The 20889-nt window shown below is 38.0% G+C and overlaps 2 protein-coding genes across 10 annotated transcripts in view; one reads left to right on the forward strand and one right to left on the reverse strand.

Annotated features, from left to right (window-relative positions):
• The window catches only part of Shawl (Shaw-like), a 103649-nt gene that overhangs the window by 41867 nt on the left and 40893 nt on the right, over positions 1–20889 (reverse strand). For 5 of the 9 annotated variants that reach the window (XR_004304510.2, XR_011416645.1, XR_004304509.2 and 2 more), the window contains 8 exons: positions 9977–10126; positions 7333–7465; positions 7085–7264; positions 6483–7025; positions 6125–6421; positions 5479–5688; positions 5204–5408; positions 3035–3340 (listed from right to left, as the gene is read on the reverse strand). Coding sequence is in view for 2 of the 9 variants with exons in the window: in XM_032437974.2 (XP_032293865.1) it covers positions 3035–3340; positions 5204–5408; positions 5479–5688; positions 6125–6421; positions 6483–7025; positions 7085–7264; positions 7333–7465; positions 9977–10126 (2024 nt within the window). In the remaining 7 variants the exon portion in view is untranslated. Of the gene's footprint in view, positions 1–3034; positions 3341–4612; positions 5019–5203; positions 5409–5478; positions 5689–6124; positions 6422–6482; positions 7026–7084; positions 7265–7332; positions 7466–9976; positions 10127–20889 lie in introns of those variants that run through there. The other 4 variants (XR_004304513.2, XR_004304512.2, XR_001449853.3 and 1 more) reach the window with 2 other exon arrangements.
• Positions 12307–16497, forward strand: Aldh (Aldehyde dehydrogenase). The gene is made up of 4 exons (XM_002057840.4): positions 12307–12525; positions 14735–14883; positions 14955–15051; positions 15116–16497. Exons 1-4 carry the CDS (start codon positions 12406–12408, stop codon positions 16307–16309), a joined length of 1560 nt encoding a protein of 519 aa, XP_002057876.1. The 5' UTR covers positions 12307–12405; the 3' UTR covers positions 16310–16497.

The following is a 20889-nucleotide window of genomic DNA, read 5'->3' on the forward strand; positions in this document are numbered from 1 at the left end:
AAATACAGGAGGTAAGAAAGGTAACAAGAATTGTTCTGAAGACACAAAATTTTTAAGTTTTTATTGAAGCAAGAATTATATGAATTTCGGTCGAATCATCATTTGTACCGTCTTTATACGATGAATTTGACCAGCCCAAGGCATCCAAAAGATGCCCAAGCCTGGCTGAACACTTGGTCCAGGGTATATGCCATTGAGATTGCTTAAAACATAAAGAAAATCAATAAAATCAAATTAGTCTAGCTATTCCAAATTATCATTTAGCTACCTGTAGGTGCAAGATTTATGCCACCAAGCCTGTAACTTAACGGCGCAATTTGTTGGGTGTTCGTCATTATCTCTGTCATGGGTTGAAAACTTCATGAGCTTATTATATATTAATGCGTCGCCGGCATTTCCATAATAACTACCCAGCTCTTTTAATGCATAACTCTCATCTTCATTGCCAACGACAAAACTATCGTAACTGGCAAATCGATTCTCATTATTGAAATCTGTTAGAATAATGAGTAGTTCATGCCTTTGTTGGGTTGTTATTTGGTGCATCATGTTGAGACCAATAAAGAACTCGCTATTGGCATCTCCGAAGCCCTCTTTGTATTCTGTCCAGCTGCGATTGAAATTAACTGTTCCATCCAAACGTCTCTGTATAACCATGAAAGGAGAACCGTGCTCAACCTTACAACGCACCAATATGGGTTCCATACTTCCCACTTTTATAAGTTGAGTATTATCCAATAAGCCAGCATAAAGTAAACACTGGCTGGGCAGATGTTCATGTTCCTCTCTGTACTTGTTTAGAATATATTCCTGTTTTTCAAGTCGATATTCTTGCTTTTTCACTTTTAACTCTAATTCGGCTATGCGTGCTTCCTGATAATGTTTATCAGCAAGTTCAGTACTGAGATCTACCCAGTCTTTAAAGTCAACACTGGCTAATTGAGTTTCGAATTCAATTTCCAGCTCAGATAATTTTTGTTCGTTCTCCTGAATACTTTGTTCATATTCTTCGATCAATCTGTTCAGCTGCCAAGCATCCAATTCAGTGTCGGATGAGTGTAAAGTATTTACGTCTAAAGATTGCTCAGAACAGCGCGTACTAAGTATTTGCAGAGTTATCAGCAATATAAAAAACTGTTTAAAATACATATTCATTTTTCAACACATTTGCTACAAGCACTGCACTTTCGCATAGACAAATTATTTGTATGAAAACACGACATTCGCCAGCGGCTTTTACGGCAACCGAAATACTCGATGTTTTTTATGCCCTAAGTCGGGGTGTTTATGCTATGTCATATGATTTAGCATCCACTGATATTATCAATATTGTCAGACTAAACAGATGCCATTCGAACATTTGTGTTTAGCTGATTTATATAACTTTACATAAACTATAAGCCTCAATTGAGGCTTGACTTCTTAGAAGAACTTAAAACTCCAAAAAACTTCCCCTTTAATTTTAAATATTATCCTACAATACATGACAAAATTTGTATTTTTAAATAATAATTAATTATTTTGAACTTAATGCCTATTTTTATAAAATTTAAACCTTTTATAAAAATGAATATGTTGTTTTATAAATTTTTAAGGGTACATGTTCTGCAGCATGTATTTAATAAAAAATATATTTTCCATTTAGGGCCGAACCGAAACTTGAAGTGTTCAAGGCTTTATTTTAAATTAAATCGTGCGAGTGGGTACCTAACGTACTAGTATATATTATACACCTGGGTGTCATATGTAACCCCTGAAAATGTTATAAGTATTTGACTATAAATTCTAGAGTACATTTCGCATAGAGCAGCTGCCGCATAAATCAAGCACACCTGCGTACATGTGTGCATGTATGTATGTATGTATGTATGTAGGAAGAATGTATGCTTCCAATGTCAACTTGACGAGCGGTACAGGGTATTCTTAGTTGGGCTTACCCAAAAAGAACTGTCTGACATATTTGCATTAGCAATTATTCTCACACGATTGATAAGGTTTTCTCTATATATATTTTTATGGAGAGAGCATCAAAAACCACTCGCGTTGCTCAAATTACGTTTACCGAGATAAATCACATTTAAAAAATAATGGCGGGTCATTGACCACAATATGAAATGAAGATAATATAATGTTTATATATAAAATATGTTCCAGCACTGTGCACAGTTAGTGAACAATTTGATTAACTCAGTGAAAATATAAGTTCGTCAAGTTAATCAGTGACAGCGTGAAATTCCTCAGGCGCCAGGAGCTAAGGAACTCGGGAAAGCACTTTACGGTTGACTTGCGTTGCAGTCCTTAAGTCCTTTAATTAAAATGCACATCGAGCGAACTGTGAAGCTTAAATTTTTGGACACGTTTTTACATTGGGTGGACGTAACAAATTTTTTGCTTCCTTTTCAGTTTGGGCAATTTTTCCACAGCTTTGCTGGACGAGCAAATGGAAAAAGTTTTTCAATTTGTTTGACGGTAAATGAACTTTTCTATGGTGCCAAGCCTTTGGCTCAGTGCGTTTGTATGTGTGTGTGTGTGTGTGTGTGTGGCAAGATGAAAATGGCCATTCGAAATATGGCATAAAAGAGGCATTTTGCTATCATAATAAAATTGTAATTAAAATTAAATAGAAAATTGGGCAAAAGGATGTGTGCACAGAGAAATGCGAAAAATGCTTTCAAAATGCTAACGAAACATAAAAAAGTTTTGTCCTTATTTTTATTGACTCAATGCTCTCAAGTGACAAAATTATAGCACTCAAATTTATAGCATGCAATAAATTTCAACAAGCCCCCCCCAGCTCACCCAGCTCCAAGCGCCACACTAATTGTGCGTTGGTGGACCTGTGGCTGACAAGGGGTGCTCCATAAAAGTTTTTACCAAGCCATTAAAAGGAAATTGCGTATGTCTTTAAAAATATATCAAACATTTCATGCCCATTGCAAGGATGCATGCGATTGTGTAAGTCGGGGTCAGACTGGGTTGCTGGGGACAAAAAGTATAAGAATTCTAGACAAGACATGGACAAGACAACACTTACAACTGATGTACGAGGGGCCAGGAGCAAGAGCAGGAGCAGGGGCAGCAGCACCACCAGCGGCCGACAGCAGCAGCGGCGGCGGCAGCGGCGTCGACGTCGTCGTCGTTGTTGCTGTGTAGCCCGCAGACATGGCGGCCGTGGCGCCGTTCAGCGTCGTCGCCTGTGGCCCATGGCCATGGCCACTCGGAGCTTGGCCGTGACTGTGGGCGTATGTTGCATACGCGTGGGTGTGGCAGTTGGCCGCGCAGGTCGTTGGCGGCGCCCTGTGCAGATGCAGGCCAATGACATTCACGCCGTTCACGTTGCCTGACACGCATACATTTGTAGTTACAGTTACGAGTTACAGTTACGAGTTACAGTTACAAGTTACAAGTTACAGTTACAGTGACAGTTACAGTTACATAGCACACACATACACACACACACACACTCATAGCATCAAAAGCAATTGGGGGCTTGGGGGGAATCGCAAACAAACAATACACGGAAAAACAACATCAACAACAGAATGCAAGGAAATACAAAATATTCAATATGCGAATAAACACAAATGCGCACGCAAATAATAACACATACACATACACATACACACGCACAGGTCGCTGGTCAGTCTCTGGTTATGTGTATTGGTATGCGTGCGTCATAAATATACAGTTTTAAGTTTTATGAGCGTGTGTGTGTGTGAGTGCTAAATGGAACATGTACATAAAAAATAATAATTAAACTAAATAATTCCAGAAAAAATAAACAATTATTTTTCCCTAAAAGGCACAATTAATTAATATCATTAATTAATTGAAGTGGCTTATAATATGATATACATATAGTTTCCGCAGTTACAAAGGGGTTCGCATCTACTGAAATCTTTTCTAATTCGGAGAAATGTTTATCAACTAAATTAATTACTATGCTTTAAATCGATTTTAAATACATCAATGATTAAAACAAAGTGTTACGAATTTATGAACAAAAGAATTTGATTTGGAAAATTGGATTAAATCCATCATGTTTTAGCTAAAGACATAATGATTTTGTCAAAATGTTATAGGCTTAAGAAAACAATTTTCAATAATTTTAAAATATATAAAAATAAAACATAAATATAAAGTTTGAGAACAAAAAAAATAAAATAGAAAACTAAATGGATGTAAAAACCAAATACCTATTTCAATACGACATTTTTTTGAGTGTTTTGAGTAAAAGAATTTGCTGTGCATCTTTTAATTTATTTCATAAAAAATTAAAAAACTAAAAGCAAAAGGATTTTTAATCCATAATGTGCATAATTAAATCTAAAGACTCTTCCACAATGTCTTGAAAAAAGTTAATGAAGTCAAAAGGGTGTCAGCCCTACTCTCAATATCCAAGGCTGAAAGTTGTTTTTGCAAAATTGATTTAACGCGGTATGTACGGGACTTTGCATCATTCGAATCATTTACTTAGAAATTAAAAGAAAATGATACAACAAAAAATGTAGCAGAATATGCAAAATGTTTTCGACTCAACTTTAATTAGCGTCTGGCTCGACGCCAACAAAGCACTTTAGATGAATAGCTCCAGAGCAGCTAACGCTGATGCACATACGCAACTGAGAATGCTTTTAAAATATAGCAGTAGCCGTCGAGAGTTTGCATATTTAGCATAAGATGCCCCTGGGGAGGAGGCAAAGGCCAAGTGGGAGCGATAGCAGCTGAGCCTTGCCGCACTGAAGGGTGCATAAATAATAAAATAATTAAACAATAAATTGAATGAAATTAGTTTGGCCTCCGGAGAGCTTAGCATGCTGTGCGTATGTACATATGTGGCATGTATGTGTGTTGTGTGTGTGTGTGGTTGTGTGTGTGGGTGTGTGTGTTTGTGGTACAAGAGTGTGAGTTGACCAAGTTTAGTTGAGCCTGTTCTGTTGTCTGGTGTCTGCATGTTTGTGTTGGCTGTTGTGGACTGTTGAGAGAGTTGCCAGTTGGCCGTTGGCTGCTTTAGACAGCTGCACACACAAAAAGCCACAACGGAAAAACAATAACAAATTATAAACAACTTTTAGCAACAAACTACAGCGACTGGCACAGTGTGTGAATGAGATACACAATTGAATAATAAGCAGCACAATGTGTGTATGTAATAGAATAGCGAGCTAGCGTATGATAGAGGAAGAGAGTGAGCTCTACTCACCAATTTTGGCGCTGCCAAATGCATCCTTGAACATGGGCGTAGGCGCCTGTATAGTTGTATGGCCGCCTACTACGCCCGGCACCGTCGGCGTTGTCTGTTTAATGGCATTGGTCCGGCCTCGATGCGGTGCCGGCGGCTCCCGTTTGCGACGCGGCTGCTCCACGGGCAGCACTCGGCGGCGTTTCTTGGGCAACTTGGAGCGGGCCTGCAGCGAACATTTTTCAAATTAGTAAGCACAGCGCTTGCTTCACACCACCGTCTGCCCGTATAGTCACCTGGGTGTGCGAATAGAACATGGAGAAATTGCTAACGATAACAGGTACGGGTAGTGCTATGGTCAGGACACCAGCCAGTGCGCACAGTGCGCCCACAAACATGCCCGGATACGTTTTGGGCGCCACGTCGCCATAGCCCACTGTGGTCATGGTAACAATGGCCCACCATAAGCCCAATGGTATGCTCTTGAATTGGTTGTCTGGATTGTCCTGCCAAAGAAATTTGTGAGAAATTAAATTAAAATTAAAAAATAACATTTGGCATTTAAGTAACTCCAATTGGTGATTCAAATATGATAGAGTATTTCAATAGTCATCAAACCAATAAACGTATCAAGCGAATTCTCGCCACAAACAATGTTAAAACACAATTATGTAGTATACATTTGAGGGCATTGGATTCTGTAAAACAACAGTACAATACACCAAGGAAAATCCCCTATAAGAGGCAGAGCAGACACGTGAAAAATTCAATAAAAATGTGTGAATTTTTAATACTAGGGATATATAACTTCTGTCTGGATATTAAAGAACATTTTTTGAGCAGAGAAATAAATACTCTAAAATTAATAGCGAAACTTTAAATTATATCCACATCGAACTATTTCTCGGCTATGCAGAACATTTTGCTAGCTGCAGAACTTACCTGTAATTTTTCCGCATAATAGGCCAAACTGGCAAAGAAGACGATGCCGAGAACGAGGAAGAACACGAGCAGAGTCAATTCCTTGGCCGAAGCCTTGAACGTGTGTATAAGGATGCGTAGTCCTGGCGAGTGACGTGTCAGCTTAAAGAGACGCATTATGCGCACTATGGAAAATGCCTCCAGCAGGCCCGTATATTCGCCCATGCGCTGCATGACATCCGTATAGAAGCTCAACGTGGCCGTAAAGTCGATAATGTTAACGGGAGACTTAATGAACTGCCACAGATTGGGTGAAACCTGGCGAGAGTTGGGAGTATATAAATATATATATACATATATAGGGTCGAAGTGTACACACAATTAGCCTGATGACAACCTCGATGAAGAACCAAACATTGCATACGAGCTCCACATAGAAGAAGGCCTTGTGCGGCTGGCCGTAGGTCTCGATCCAGCCGTGCTGTCTGCGTCCATTCTGACCGAGTAGCTTATCCTCAAGGAACTCGTTCAGGCTGCTCGTGTTTAGGTCACGTTTCAGACGCTGCCGTTGCTGTTGGCCCTTTATGGTGGCAATGGGCGTGGCCTGTGCAGCGCTCAAGTTGCCGCTGCTGTAGCTCGTGTAGTTCGTGACACGAAATGTGGGACCAATGCTGCCACTAGGTGGCGTTATGCTATGTTGATGGTATTGATACTGCTGCTGCTGCTGCGAATGATGATGCGGCTGCGACTGGGACTGTTGCACCGGCTGCTGAGGTATGGGCGGCGCCAGCGGATCATGGCCAGACGCAGGCAGGCCGGCGCTGTAGCTGGTGGGCAGGTCCACGCGAAAACCGGGATGGGTTTTCAGGCAGAATGATATCACAGAAACAAATATAAAGAATACCGACATGCCAGCAACAAACTGCAAACATAATATAGTTATTATAGTTATATGTATCGGTCATTCTTCTTTAGCTTCACCTTGGCGCCCGTTGAGCTCGACGGCTCATCGAACATGGCCCAAATTTTGGGCTTTAGACGTTGCCAACAGTTAAGCTCGCCGTTGCTTAAAGCCTCCTCGAAGCCAAACAGACGTGCTATTTGCTCCTCCGTGGGTTTCTCATTTTCAATATCTAGTTTATCTAATATAGCTAAGGTGTTCTGCAATATAATAGGCAGCTCTTGATTGTTTAAAGATCTATTCCTTGGCATTTGGCTCGGCTACTCACTTGCGTATCGCGATGTATGCTATAAGTTGACCAGCAGCATGGTTCTACCTGATTCGAATCGAGTCCCCAAAACTCTAGCTCCTCCTCAAACAGTGGGCCACAGACGTCTGTCGGATAATGCAGCTTACCAGTTCTGAAAATAAATGAATATTACAATATATTTCAGAATATTAAAGACCAAATTCTGATTAAAAATAAGCATTACAGTTAATATTCGAACTAATTCTAATTCAAAATATTCAATAAAAAATCTTGAGGGAATAGCGAAACTTTTGCATATCCCATGCATATCCATATCTCGGGTAAATTCATGGCTGAGAACCTCATATGTATCCTCCCCCAATTGTTTCATTATGACCTCTGCAGGTGCAACAAAAACAAAGAAAAAAAAAGAAGCCCTTTTGTTTTTCGTGTGCAAATTGCTGCAAATGGTTGCACGTGCGTGAGGCATGATGAATAATGGCGGGGCTGGCGGGCAACCAAGGACAGGCGCTTGTCCGCAGCTACTGGCCAACTTGTAATACCATATCAGCTACTGGACAGCCGTTGTTGGCCGAGTGGACCGAGTGCAGCGACTATTCGAAATAAAAGTAATCGTAGCTCTTGCCTCGCCTTGCCTCGCCTCGCCTTGTTTTATTTTATATTTTTTGCATGCTCTGGCTGACGGCCATATGCGGCATGTGTCCGCCACATGTGCATCCAGACTGTCCTTTTTGTGCATATTTTATGCAACTTTTCTTTGCAACCTTTTGTTGCGATGCTTTTTGCCAGCTCCAAATCATTTCGTGCCCCGAATGTTGAACGGTGAATGCCAAACAAAACAAAAAATAAAAACAAAAAAAGAGGGAAAGAAAAAAAATTAAGCTAAAAACCGAGCTACGGCCCAAGCGTATGCTCAAGGCCATTATGAATGCGGGTGGACATGCGGACATTGCGGGTTTTATTATGCGCATCGCATCATCCTTCAGGCACGCCCATTTTACGTATGCCCATATACGGCCCACCCCGGCAAACTATGTGATCTGTCAGACTGCAGTGCACCTTTTTAATTAAATGGATAGCGCGATTGAAAGAGCTTGTCATACTTTATAAAGCATCTCCATTTAGCTACTCTATATATCATATTGAAATATAATTGAATATGCAATTTTAGATTATTTAATTAAATGAAATCAAGCCAAATGGTATTCCGCACAAAACTTTGTAGTTTAGAAAGATCTCTCATTATGGTTTATGGTCATTTAAAAAAAGGAAGACTTTGTGTTTCAAGTTGGTTAAATCATTTTTAAAGATGGAGTTTTATATAAATAACTGTATGCATCAGAAGCGCATAGAAAGGCAACAAATTCTCATTTGCACAAATGAATACAATTTAAATGTAGACTATAGCTAAAGGTCAAATCGAGATTTAATGGCTATGTAAAGTATGTAAAGTATGTTAAATTTGAACATCTACTAACTTTGGTTCTATTTGCAATATTCATTTCTAAGCACAATTTTGCTTGTGACTTAGTTCCACTTTGCGGAAAGAAGGAAGAAAAATACGTAAATTGGTTTATAAATTGCAAAAAGCTTCTGGCGTGTACATAATTCGATTGCTCAACCGTGGTCTATATATATAAATATTTATATATGCATGTTTGAGTAAGGGATTTTAATTTTGTTGCTTCTATTTTTGCACGGAGTGCAACGCTTTGTTGTTGCTCCTTCGATGGTATTTTGCCGAGTTGCAGTTAATTGAGTTGGAAAAACTGTTTGCCAATGCGCCTCTGGCTAGTCACCCCAGTTGTTGACATATCCCTTAGATCTATATATATATATATATATATATGCATGCTTATATATATGTATAGCAAAGAAGATAGATGGTAATGAGGCTAAGTTACTTTCAACAACTTTATTTGCTTTTGCTGCAGGTGGGGTGCAGTGCGAGGGAACGGCGGGTAAAAACCCTGTCATCAATCTTGAGTAAGTTGAATTATCAAGAAAGCGAGATAGAAAACCTAGCTAACTTTCAATTTATCTTAGCGCTGGCTTTTTAACAAAAAAGTGCCAAAATTATGATAAACTTTACCGACAAAAAGCGAGAGATTTATGACTGCATGTATTTGGCTTAAGGTACATAATTAAAATTGAAGCTTGCTCATTTTTTTTTTTGTGTCTAAGGTAACATGAAAGAATAGCCAAAGATTAATTACGCCGGCTAATATACTAATTAAATTGCTCCCAAGGTAGCTATAGCTGAAGAGATGTAATCATTTGTTCTGAGGCAAAGTTGAAAAGTTGGCAGTTTTAAATGAAAAATTTGAAAGGTTTCTTATTGATTGTGATTTTATGACAACATTTTGCAGAACTTTGGCTTAGATATCCGAAGAGGCAACAATTAAACCAAAAGTCTATCGTGTCACATCTGCGCCCTTTCATTTTGGCATACAAACAGATAGACAGATAGTATAAAGTGGACACAGATCTTGCCAAAAATTATATTTTAAATTCAATAGAAATTGGAATCTATTATCAAGGAGTAAACAAAAATAGAAAGGAGTTTAAAGAATCACTGCATGCACATGCGTTAAAAGGGTTCATTAAATGGTAAAACTTAATTATAATAAATATTTAATTAGTTTTTATTTGCTTGCCTTACCTGTAATAATTGAGTATTTGCGTAAAGACTCCGGGATGGCGATCGAAGAAATACTCGTTGAGCACCGGATCATAATTGGCCAAGGCTTCGGTCAGACGTGAGAGGCGCGTTGCGGGTATTTTCTTGAGCGTTGCCTTATAGGTTTCATATCTGCAACGAGTGGCAAGAAGAGAAGCAGATGAATTTAAATGGATTTGCATAGAAATTAGCTGCACTACGCATACGCCCTGTTGGCCCCTGCAAACTGCCATAATAACTTTATAAATTACCATTGCCATAACTCTCTGTCACACTGTGCGCGCGCGTGTGTGTGTGTGTGTGTGCCTGTCTCTGTGTTTGCTTGACCCTTTTGCTAAAGCCATTAAATCGAACCACAAAAAATTCTACCAAACACAATTCGGTTCGGTTTGGGTTTCTCTTCTAAAAAGTGAGTTATAAAAAAAAACGCACAGGATGGTAAAGCACAAGGACGAGCTAAGTGTAAGTAAATCCAGCTATAAGCCATTTGCATACATTTCGACTTTTCTGCTGACCTTTTTCACTGTTTTCTTTTTCTTATCCTTTTTTTTTTTTTTGTTTTGCCACATATTAAACATAGATTCTTTCAATGCGCATACAAATACCTTTTGCTGCCCTACATATAACTTTTTAGTTATATAAATTCGAAAAACCGTATTAAAGATAAATTAGCTGAAACTTTACTTAGAGAAAGGTCATTTGTTTAAAAAAAAAAAAGCATAAATTCTATATCCTTCCATTCTATATAGAAGGTATGTAGTGCATACTGCTGAAATTCATGCAAATATCCTACACATAAATTCTTTTCAATCAGTCAATCTCCACCTGGATACTGCGTGCCACAATGTCGCCGCATCCGTCAGTAATCGAATTGAATTTCCGACTCTCGCAAGATATAATCAAATTCAATTAACGTAATTTCCAACAATTTATTTTAAATTTAATTTCACATTTATAACCGAGGACATGTGAAACTGGCCCCGTAAATAAGCCCGCCCAGCTCGCATTAAACTCGCTGACATCCTGCGTTCTGCGCCCCACCCTCCATATGTGCATATAGTCTTGATGTCAAATTGTTTGTATTGGATAAATTAAATATTTCGTGCCACTGTTAAGAGCTGGCGGCAACAGCAATGGCAATAAGTAGCACCAACAAATGCCAACCGACGCACAACAATTGCCATTAAAGTTTATCGAGGCCGTTTGATTATGGTAATTGACCATGACACAACGGTCGGCTATCGACAAGTGGACAGACTCCAAAAAGATGAAAATATAAGGATAAACACAAGTTGGCGTACACCACAAAAACTTTCTTTCATTTATGTTGGCATCAAATTAGTTTTTGTGATTGCCTTTGCGAGCCCTGATTTGGGCTACGCTGCGTATGTGTCATAAATGTGTGATGTTAATTAGTTATAGGCCTGGTCACACTTTTCACAATCTTTTATGCTTCAAGCAATCTATTTACACATTAGTTGGTAATTTCATCTGATTCAATTATAAATAAATTTCTTCATTATTTTTAAATACAATTTTTTTTAGATGGAATACATATTAAACTTCGGATGTTTTTGGAGCAACTGATTTTAGTTTAAAAGAAGCTTTAACGCAAATGAAAGCTTCTTAAGTAATATCTATTAAATATTCTATAAACTCTAAACAAATTATTTCTAATATTTTCCCCAATTTGTAGCTTACAAAAATCCTAATTTTATTTATGGTTGTCCATTTGTTTTGCTATTGTTATCTTGCAACAACTGTAAAGAGCTTCTCTTAGCATTCCCCTTAGTGCGATCTGTCTCACTCACACTGCCATAGCTCTTGAATACGCCCGTTCTCCCTGCATTCAATTTGCAAACAGCTTTGTTATCCCAGTTGACAAATTATTTGAAGGCGTTGTCGCTGCCGGCCAACGCAAAGAGTCAACAATTCAATTGCAAATACAAATGGATGATATATATAGATACATTTATTTTTACGTACATATTTTTATGTTGAATTTTGTCTAAATTACATGTTTTGTTTTTGTTTGCAGCACATGTCTGCCATAATAATCACTCAATGTATGCCAGCAAGCGCTGCTCAAAGTTTTTGAGTGACAATTGAGCATAAATTTGCTGATCAGCAGCTGTTTTCATATTGCTCTTCAACATTTGCTCTAATGCGCTCACAAGCGTCTGTATGTATGTATGTGTTTTCATTTGATAAGCGGAAGAGAGCCGTCGATTTGTGTGAGCGGCGCGCTGTCTCTTAAAATATTCATCGTAGTTTTCGCCTTAAGCGCCGCGGCGCCAGTCGTTCAGTTCTAAATCGACCGCCGCACAACTAACACGCGTCTTCTTCCAGATTTGTGCGAAAGCTGCTGTCTCTTGTGCTTTGTAAATTCCAATAATAATATATAATACATAATGTTGCGGGTTCTAAGGAAGAGCGCATTGTTGCGTGCAGAATGCAAAAATTTGGCAGCTGCTGCTGCCTACTCGGCAATGCCACAGCCACAGACAACTCCAGATGTGCTCTACACTGGCGTAAGTATATACACATACACATATATTATATGTACATATATATTAAGGTATATGTAATTATAATGTTATCAAATCAGCCAGATAATATTTATATATATTCCTACGTACGTACATTGATGCCAATCTTGATTATATTTTATAAAGAGCGCTGCAAGTTTTCGCCGTCTCTTTTGATTGACCTTGACAGCGCAGCTGCCCTTTAGCTTTCAGCATATGTATGCATACATATGTATGCACATGTGCCACTACTTAGAAAAAACACACACGTACAGAAAGTTTGCGAGTAGTGCAAGTCGCAATAACAAAGTAGCAATAACAAAGGAGCCAAATTGAGTTGATTTCTTATAACAGTGGTTGGAATTAACTGGATACAGGCGCTCAAATGTTCAACAAGATAAATATTTGTATGTATGTACATATACAGATGTATGCATGCCTGCCATACAACGATAGGAAAATAACCGGACGACAAACGGGAGCATACGCAGACCGGCGAATAGGCTAAAGCACAGCAGCGAAAAAAAAGTTTTTATTATTTACACCCGGCTGTTGTTATTGTTGTTGCTTGTTCACTCTCTCGTTATATCACACGTCGGCTCTCTTTGCAGCAGCGTCAACAGAGCAGCGCCTTCTCTCTTTATCAAACGCTGTTGCTTTGTTGAATTGTTCAAATTTGCTTAGCTTTTGTTTCATACAAATTTGTCTGCATACAAATTGTGCTCAAATCCAAATTGAGTTTCATGCAAACAATGCAAACATAAATTTTATATGAACAAACATGCTTTTCTGTTATTCTTCCATGAATAAATTCATACATAAACAAATAGTTGCAGTTGAAATGTTTGTACATCATGAAGTGCTGTTCTACATTTATGAACTTCTACCTATAAAGCTCACTGATAAGACACTTTATATATGCATTGAATGTACCTGTCAATTAATCTATTTTAATACTATAATGCACTTTTCGTTATCATTAAATAAACCCCATATATATAAAAATAATGAAACTAATAATTGCATGTTTGATTCTTCCCTCCACGCGAACTAAAGTGTTGTTTGCCGATAAAGATTTTACATAAAGTAAAATGATGTTTTACATAATACCCTGCCCAAAGCCAGTCGCGACTTACTGTACAGGAGAGTTGTTTTTTCTCAAGTTAAACCAGTCGAAACTTGGTTCCAAAAAAAAAAAAAAAAAAAATCTACATATTTCGCAAAAATTGAAATACAAATATGTATATATATATATGTAATATATGCCGCTTCTAAGCCTCATGGCATCAGAGTCTATGAATGCGTTAATTATTTCGTGACTTAAATTATTAAGTTTTTTGCAAGGGCATATAGATAAGAAGCTATTGCTAATGCTGATATTTTTGGTGGTACCGCTAACTAGCTAATCGGAGCTACCTAGACAGTTCCCACGCACGTGTCATTCCACAATTCCAGTAGCTGGGCTTGTCTGGCGGAAAGTTTTCTTGATGTTTCAATATGCCAACTCATGATGAGTTTGATTGGTAAACAAATGGGCAAGCTCGAGAGCCTGACGTTTATATATAAATGTGTTTATGTGATTGGGTATGATATGCACGCATGCATACATATGCATGGCTGGGTCATATATATTGCATAGATATGGCGCAAGTCTGCTAATTAGATATTAGCTAAATTACAACATATCGGATAATCAGGTATTTGCGGTTAATTACTGTTCAGGCAACAACAAGAGGTATACATCAAGTGCTTATTAAATTGTGTGCAAAACAGGGAAAGGCTTATCAAACAACGATTGGGACTGCCGAACAGATACCCTAACAAAAGCTACACATTGCCTATAAAAATACTCTTCCTGCAATTTTAACACCAAAATGTATTTATGTATTAACGAGGGGAGTGCGTGAAGGTGAACAATACTTAAAAAATAAAAACATAATTTGAAAATAAATTCCAGGTTAATAAAATCTACTATTTTTGGATTTTTAGGAAATGGAAGAATTGTTTACTCACTTTTTCATGCCAATTAAAAATATAAACATTTCATGGGGATATGTGTTCCTTAGCTTGTTGCAAACAATTGCAACAAATTATTATACCATTTTTTACGTATTTACAAAGGGTATAAGGCATAAAACCTAATGACTTTGTGTCCACAGAATCTAAGGAAAAGCATTTGGCAACTAATAATAATTTTCCTCATTTCCTGCAGCTGTTCATCAACAATGAGTGGCACAAGAGCAAAACAGGTAAAACCTTTGGCACCATCAATCCAACCACCGAACAGAAAATTGCCGAGATTCAAGCCGGCGGCAAGGAGGACATTGACATAGCTGTCAAGGCAGCGCGCCAGGCATTCAAGTGAGTGTATTTAATTAAATGCATTAGCTAACTAATCTAATCATTGCATATTGTTGCTTTTTATGCCACAGATTGGGCTCGCCCTGGCGTCGCATGGATGCTTCGGATCGTGGTCGCCTGCTCTACCGCCTCGCTGATCTGATTGAGCGTGACCAGGTCTATCTAGCTGTAAGTGCTGGACGTTAAGAAACTGCGCTGCCTTTCTAATCACCTTGCCTATATTTTCATTTAGAGTCTGGAAACCCTGGACAATGGCAAGCCCTACAGCATGGCCTACAATGTGGATTTGCCCACGGCCATTAAGAATCTGCGCTACTTTGCTGGCTGGGCGGACAAGAATCATGGCAAAACGATTCCCATGGACGGTGATTTCTTCACCTACACACGCCACGAGCCTGTCGGCGTTTGCGGCCAGATTATACCCTGGAACTTCCCAATTTTAATGATGGCCTGGAAACTGGGACCCGCCTTAGCCACCGGCAACACAATTGTGCTGAAGCCCGCTGAGCAAACCAGTCTTACGGCCCTGTACATCGCACAGCTGATCAAGGAAGCTGGCTTCCCCGAGGGTGTTGTGAATGTGGTGCCCGGTTTTGGTGACGCTGGCGCCGCTTTGGCCAATCACAGTGATGTCGATAAGGTCGCCTTCACGGGCTCCACAGACGTGGGCAAGCTGATTCAGCTGGCCTCGGGCAACACCAATCTGAAGCGTGTTACCCTCGAGCTGGGCGGCAAATCGCCCAACATTATTCTGGCCGACTCGGACTTGGACTATGCCGTGGAGACGGCGCATTTTGGACTCTTCTTCAATATGGGTCAGTGCTGTTGTGCCGGCTCACGCACCTTTGTCGAGGACAAGATCTACGACGAGTTTGTAGAGCGCAGTGCGGAGCGTGCCAAGAAGCGCACCGTGGGCAATCCCTTCGACTTGAGCACCGAACAGGGCCCGCAGGTCAATCAGGAGCAAATGGAAAAGATTCTGGGTCTCATACAGACTGGCAAACAGCAGGGCGCCAAGCTGGTGGCCGGCGGTAACCGACCCCAGGGTCTGCCCGGCTACTTTGTGCAGCCCACGGTCTTTGCCGATGTCCAGGATAACATGACCATTGCACGCGAGGAGATCTTTGGTCCCGTACAGCAACTTATCCGCTTCAAGAAACTTGACGAAGTCATCGAGCGTGCCAATAACTCCGAATACGGCCTGGCCGCAGCCGTCTTTACCAAGGATCTGGACAAGGCCAACTATATTGTGGGCGGTCTGCGCGCCGGAACCGTCTGGGTCAACACCTACAACGCCCTTGCGGCTCAGGCTCCCTTCGGTGGCTACAAGATGTCCGGTCATGGACGTGAGAACGGCGAATACGCGCTCTCCAACTACACGGAAGTCAAGAGCGTCATTGTGAAGGTGCCACAGAAAAACTCCTAAATGCATTTCCGTCGTGGAAAACTGGTCAATTTAGTCCGGCAAATTGGAAATTGATTTTCTCTAAGCTTAACGCGCACATTTACTCGTCAATTGGATTGCTGTGTATTTTCCATTTGATCTATTTTTACTAACCATAAAAAAAAAAATACTGAAATATATTTGAAAATAATTGTATGTACTTTTAACAATGATCGTCGATTTTATCCCTTTCACAATAATTTAAAGAGATCGTATTTAATCATATTTCCATATTGATTTCCTTTGAATGTTGAATACTATCTTATGGGATACACGGTACACAATTTGCAGACTTTCTCACAAAAATACCATATGGTAGTGCATTTCTATGCGATTTTCAAAAATGTATGTTATGCTTTAATAAATTGTACATTTATTTAGAAATTGTACAATATTTACAAGAGAACTAAAGGGGCAAAGAGAGTGGGAATCTAGTCGTCATATTAAAAAGTATACCCTCTGGCATTGTTGTTGCATGTACAGGGTATAAAAAGCTTCCATGTAGAATATTTATTGTCATTTTCTATATGCGGGCTGATTTGCCCAGTTGTTTTATCGTCACATCGGCAACACACAGTATCACACCGGCGCGGTAAGCTTACACACACACACACACACACACACAGACTGAGCTGCTTTTCATCCTTTCTCTTCGGATGTCCGTCCAAAGTTGCTGCATTTATATTGGACAGCAGCTGAGCATGTCAAGTGTTTTGCGGTCACTGCAAAGTTGCAGCTTATTTTATTTGCCTCTTATAGTTGCAGTTGTAGTTGTTGTTGTTGTTTTTGAAATTGAATCAGACCATTTGTTTGCAATTTATTTAAAATTTGTCTTTTCACTTATTTTTATATAACGGCAGCAAATTGTATTTTGTTTGGCCAGAATAAAATTTATACGCAATGGCAAAGTGCTTTCGAGTTATTTGATTTGTTTACCAGATAACTGGCAGGTGCTTGAAAAGTTGACTGAATTTCAGTGATTTTCTTTGTAAGAATATTTAAAAGTAAAACTAATAATTGGAAAAGAGATTTACACAAGATTTGACTTGATTGTTTATTGTTGTGCAGAAAAAAGGAATTTATATTTAAGCAAAGCTTATAAAAAACAAACACGGACACATACCCTGTACATATTAAGATGCTTGCAAAGAGCAGCATGAACTAGGTTGAATCTATGTAACAAATACACTAAAGCAGCATCTATAATTAATTATAATTAATTACTCTGAGAAAGAGATAGCTTGTTTTATAGATTCTTTTATACCAGACAATTTTAAATTTGTTAAGGCTTTACATTGTATTTCAAATATTATGTACTTATTTTTGGTCTTCAACTATATATCATTAAAAACTCAGGGTATTCTGTAAATATATAAAATAAAATTTACTTAAGACCTGTTTACGGGGTATCTTCACGTCAAGTGTAACATTCTAATGTATTTTTTAATTCCACTTCGGTAGTTTTTATGCCGTTTGAACATTGGCAACCCTTAATACCCCGCCAATGCAAAATGCAATATATTTTCAATAACCCAATTTCACCCCTCCCCCATACCTACACACAAAATGCCCGGGCACACATGTCGTATACGATATTATTTTCATGGCAGCCATTTAAATTGATTTTCACAATGCCAATTTCATGCATATTCAAATATAAATACATATTAAAAACTAAAAAATAAAAATCCAACAATGCGAACTACAAAAATTGTTAACGTTTCCAAATGGTAAGCAAAAAAAAAGGGCTGGCGGGCGAGGCGTGGCAAGAAGCACTGCCTTTGGAACTGCCAAAAGCGCAGCCGTGCGCAATGAGCCGAGTGCACAGGTACGACAGAGCGTTACGGCTTTGCCGTGGCCAGCCAAAAGGACTCGAGCACAAAGCATAATTGAAAACCAGTTTTTTTTCTTGCAGAAAACCACGCTTAATGCGCACTAAATGTGTCAAATCCGGTGGGAAAGACAAAATGGTAAAACACGACATTGGCCGAGTGCATGACCAAAAGATACCACTTTTGTTGTACAAAAAACTGAATTTCCAACTGACTTGTTTGCTTATTTTATGACTCTGTTTCATACATTAGCCCAATTAACCTATTGCCAATTATTGCAATGTTTGAAATAGTTGAAGCTATTCCTAGTCAATATTATAAATGCAATTAGATATATAACTGGGTATCGGAATTTGATAATACTCAGATTATTATCTGAAAATTTAAATAATAAGTTTTGAGCTTTTGAATATATTAGATGTTTAAAGTAAACAAAGTATATTAAGATTATAATAGGAGTTTATTCAATTCATTTTTGGCTTTACTTTCGCTTACTTTCACTGATCGTAAAATAATATTATTTTAATTTTTAAAAATAAAAGAGTTATATTATTTAATTTATTCTTGACAATAATCTAAGCAGGAAAACAATTTTTAGTTAGTTTATATATATATATTGTGTTTCTAAACAAATTTCCCTATAAATATTTAAGCTTTATATACACGTCCAACTTTGACTTAGATCAGATTCAAGGTTAATTTAATTTATAATAATTTCATGGTTAATACATTTGATTAAATTAATTATTATCAAAATGTAGGCAGTTATTGGACATGCAAAGTTAGAGTAGCTAGTCTTATATACCCTTTTCATCATTTACAAGTCATCGGTGATAAAATTTCATGGTTATGCGCCATGCTATATCTCAGCGTTCCATGCCACGAACACGTGCGACTGCATATAGGGCCAATTACAATTATGATGCCTATGGACCGCAACTATAACTTAGCATTTGGCACTTCATTAAACGAAAGGGGACGAGCAGGGGTGGCGGCAGGCAGCGGGCGTGGCTGCAAGGGCAGCCAAAGGACGAGCAGAATTACGAAAAAAAAACGCAAAGTTGGCCAATTTGCCGGAACATTTTTTTACTTTTGATGTTGTTGTTGGAGCTGCCTTTAAGACTGACATTAAATGCCAACAATTCGACTTTATCGCATTGTATACACTCGATTACGTTGTTATGGCTCTGCCAAAAGGTCTAAATGAGCCAATGGCGAGCACCTAACGAAGCTGCGGCACACTGCAAAAAAAACTACATAGAAATTGGCCTCACTAAGCTACCATCAGCTGGCACCTGCCAAGCAACAACAAACGCATTTTAAAATGTTGCAATAGGCTATATACGACCACTTAATACTCATTCACAGTCCGTAATAACAATAGTAATAATATTAATAATAATGATGATAATGATAATAATAAAAATAATAATAATAATAATTATAATAATAAAAACAATAATACTAATAATAATAATAATAACAGGGATATAAATAATTATAATAATTTTTATATAAAATAATATTAATATTACATGGATCTTTATAAGAGTATCATCCAATATTTATTCTAAATTTTGCTAGTATAGCTGCTAAATTGTAAGTCTCTTCAGAGGCATCATCAAGATACTGGGCTTATACGGATAGAAGGAGAAACCAATATACTCTTTCAACATTGTGAGCAAGTATAAAAATAAAATAATATAAAAGAGGGACAACTGCCCGACTTTGATCATTAAGCGTCAAATGGCCAGGGATGCGCTGCAGATAAAAAAGAAAGCAAACACAAAGAGCACACAGCGATAGCAGCGAATACTTGTCTTAACAAAGGCTTAGACAGCCCAGCAGAAACCACCACCCACGGGGATTAGCTGTGTAAGTTACGCAGATCAAGACATTTTCCCCATCATCATCTCTGACATCTTAAGTCGCATCATCATGTTTTTTTATGGTTTTCTTTCATTTTTTATTTGGCAGAGCATGAAAAAAAATATTCATAATAATTTGCTTCTGCCATCAACTTTTTCTCGAAATATTTATTATTGCATAACTAATTTACGTTTTGGCAAATTTTATTTGAAACAAAATTCGGTTCAAGAAAACCAGTTGACCTTTGCATAGAATGTATTATTGATTTTCTTTCTGTCGTCTGATGCCAAGATTTTTTCTTGATTTGAAAACAACAAACATACTGGAGACAAGCAAAATTTAAAAATTATTATATTTTTTTAAGTAAATTTACAAAACATAATATAATATAAGCTAGGATGCATTATAATTTCATAATATGCATTCTTAGGATCAGATTATTGTTCTCAAACTATTTTGAATTATTTATTTTAAAGTATGTTATTTTAAATATAAATAGAGTTACAACGAAAGACGTTTGATAGTATATATTTTATAAAAAAATTGAATTTTTTGAATATATAAATGAACTGCAATCGCAACATTACTAGATGCAGGCGTATTAGTGTGTATCTCAACAAAATAACCGACTTAATTCATAGATCAACTTTAAAGATATGTTGATTCTAGTTATCTATAAACTATATCTTTGTAAATTCCCTTTGCTAACTGCCTTTTTGGATCACTTTAGGCCATTTTTTTTTTAAATTTATTTTGATTTATTTTAGTTTTGACAGGCACTTGTGGGATTTGGTTGACCCAAAAAAGCACACAGAAATGTGGTTCAAGTGCGCATTAGCGCAGAATTACATTTTAGACACA

Source organism: Drosophila virilis, chromosome 4 (assembly GCF_030788295.1).
Source record: "Drosophila virilis strain 15010-1051.87 chromosome 4, Dvir_AGI_RSII-ME, whole genome shotgun sequence".
Lineage (NCBI taxonomy): Eukaryota > Metazoa > Arthropoda > Insecta > Diptera > Drosophilidae > Drosophila > Drosophila virilis.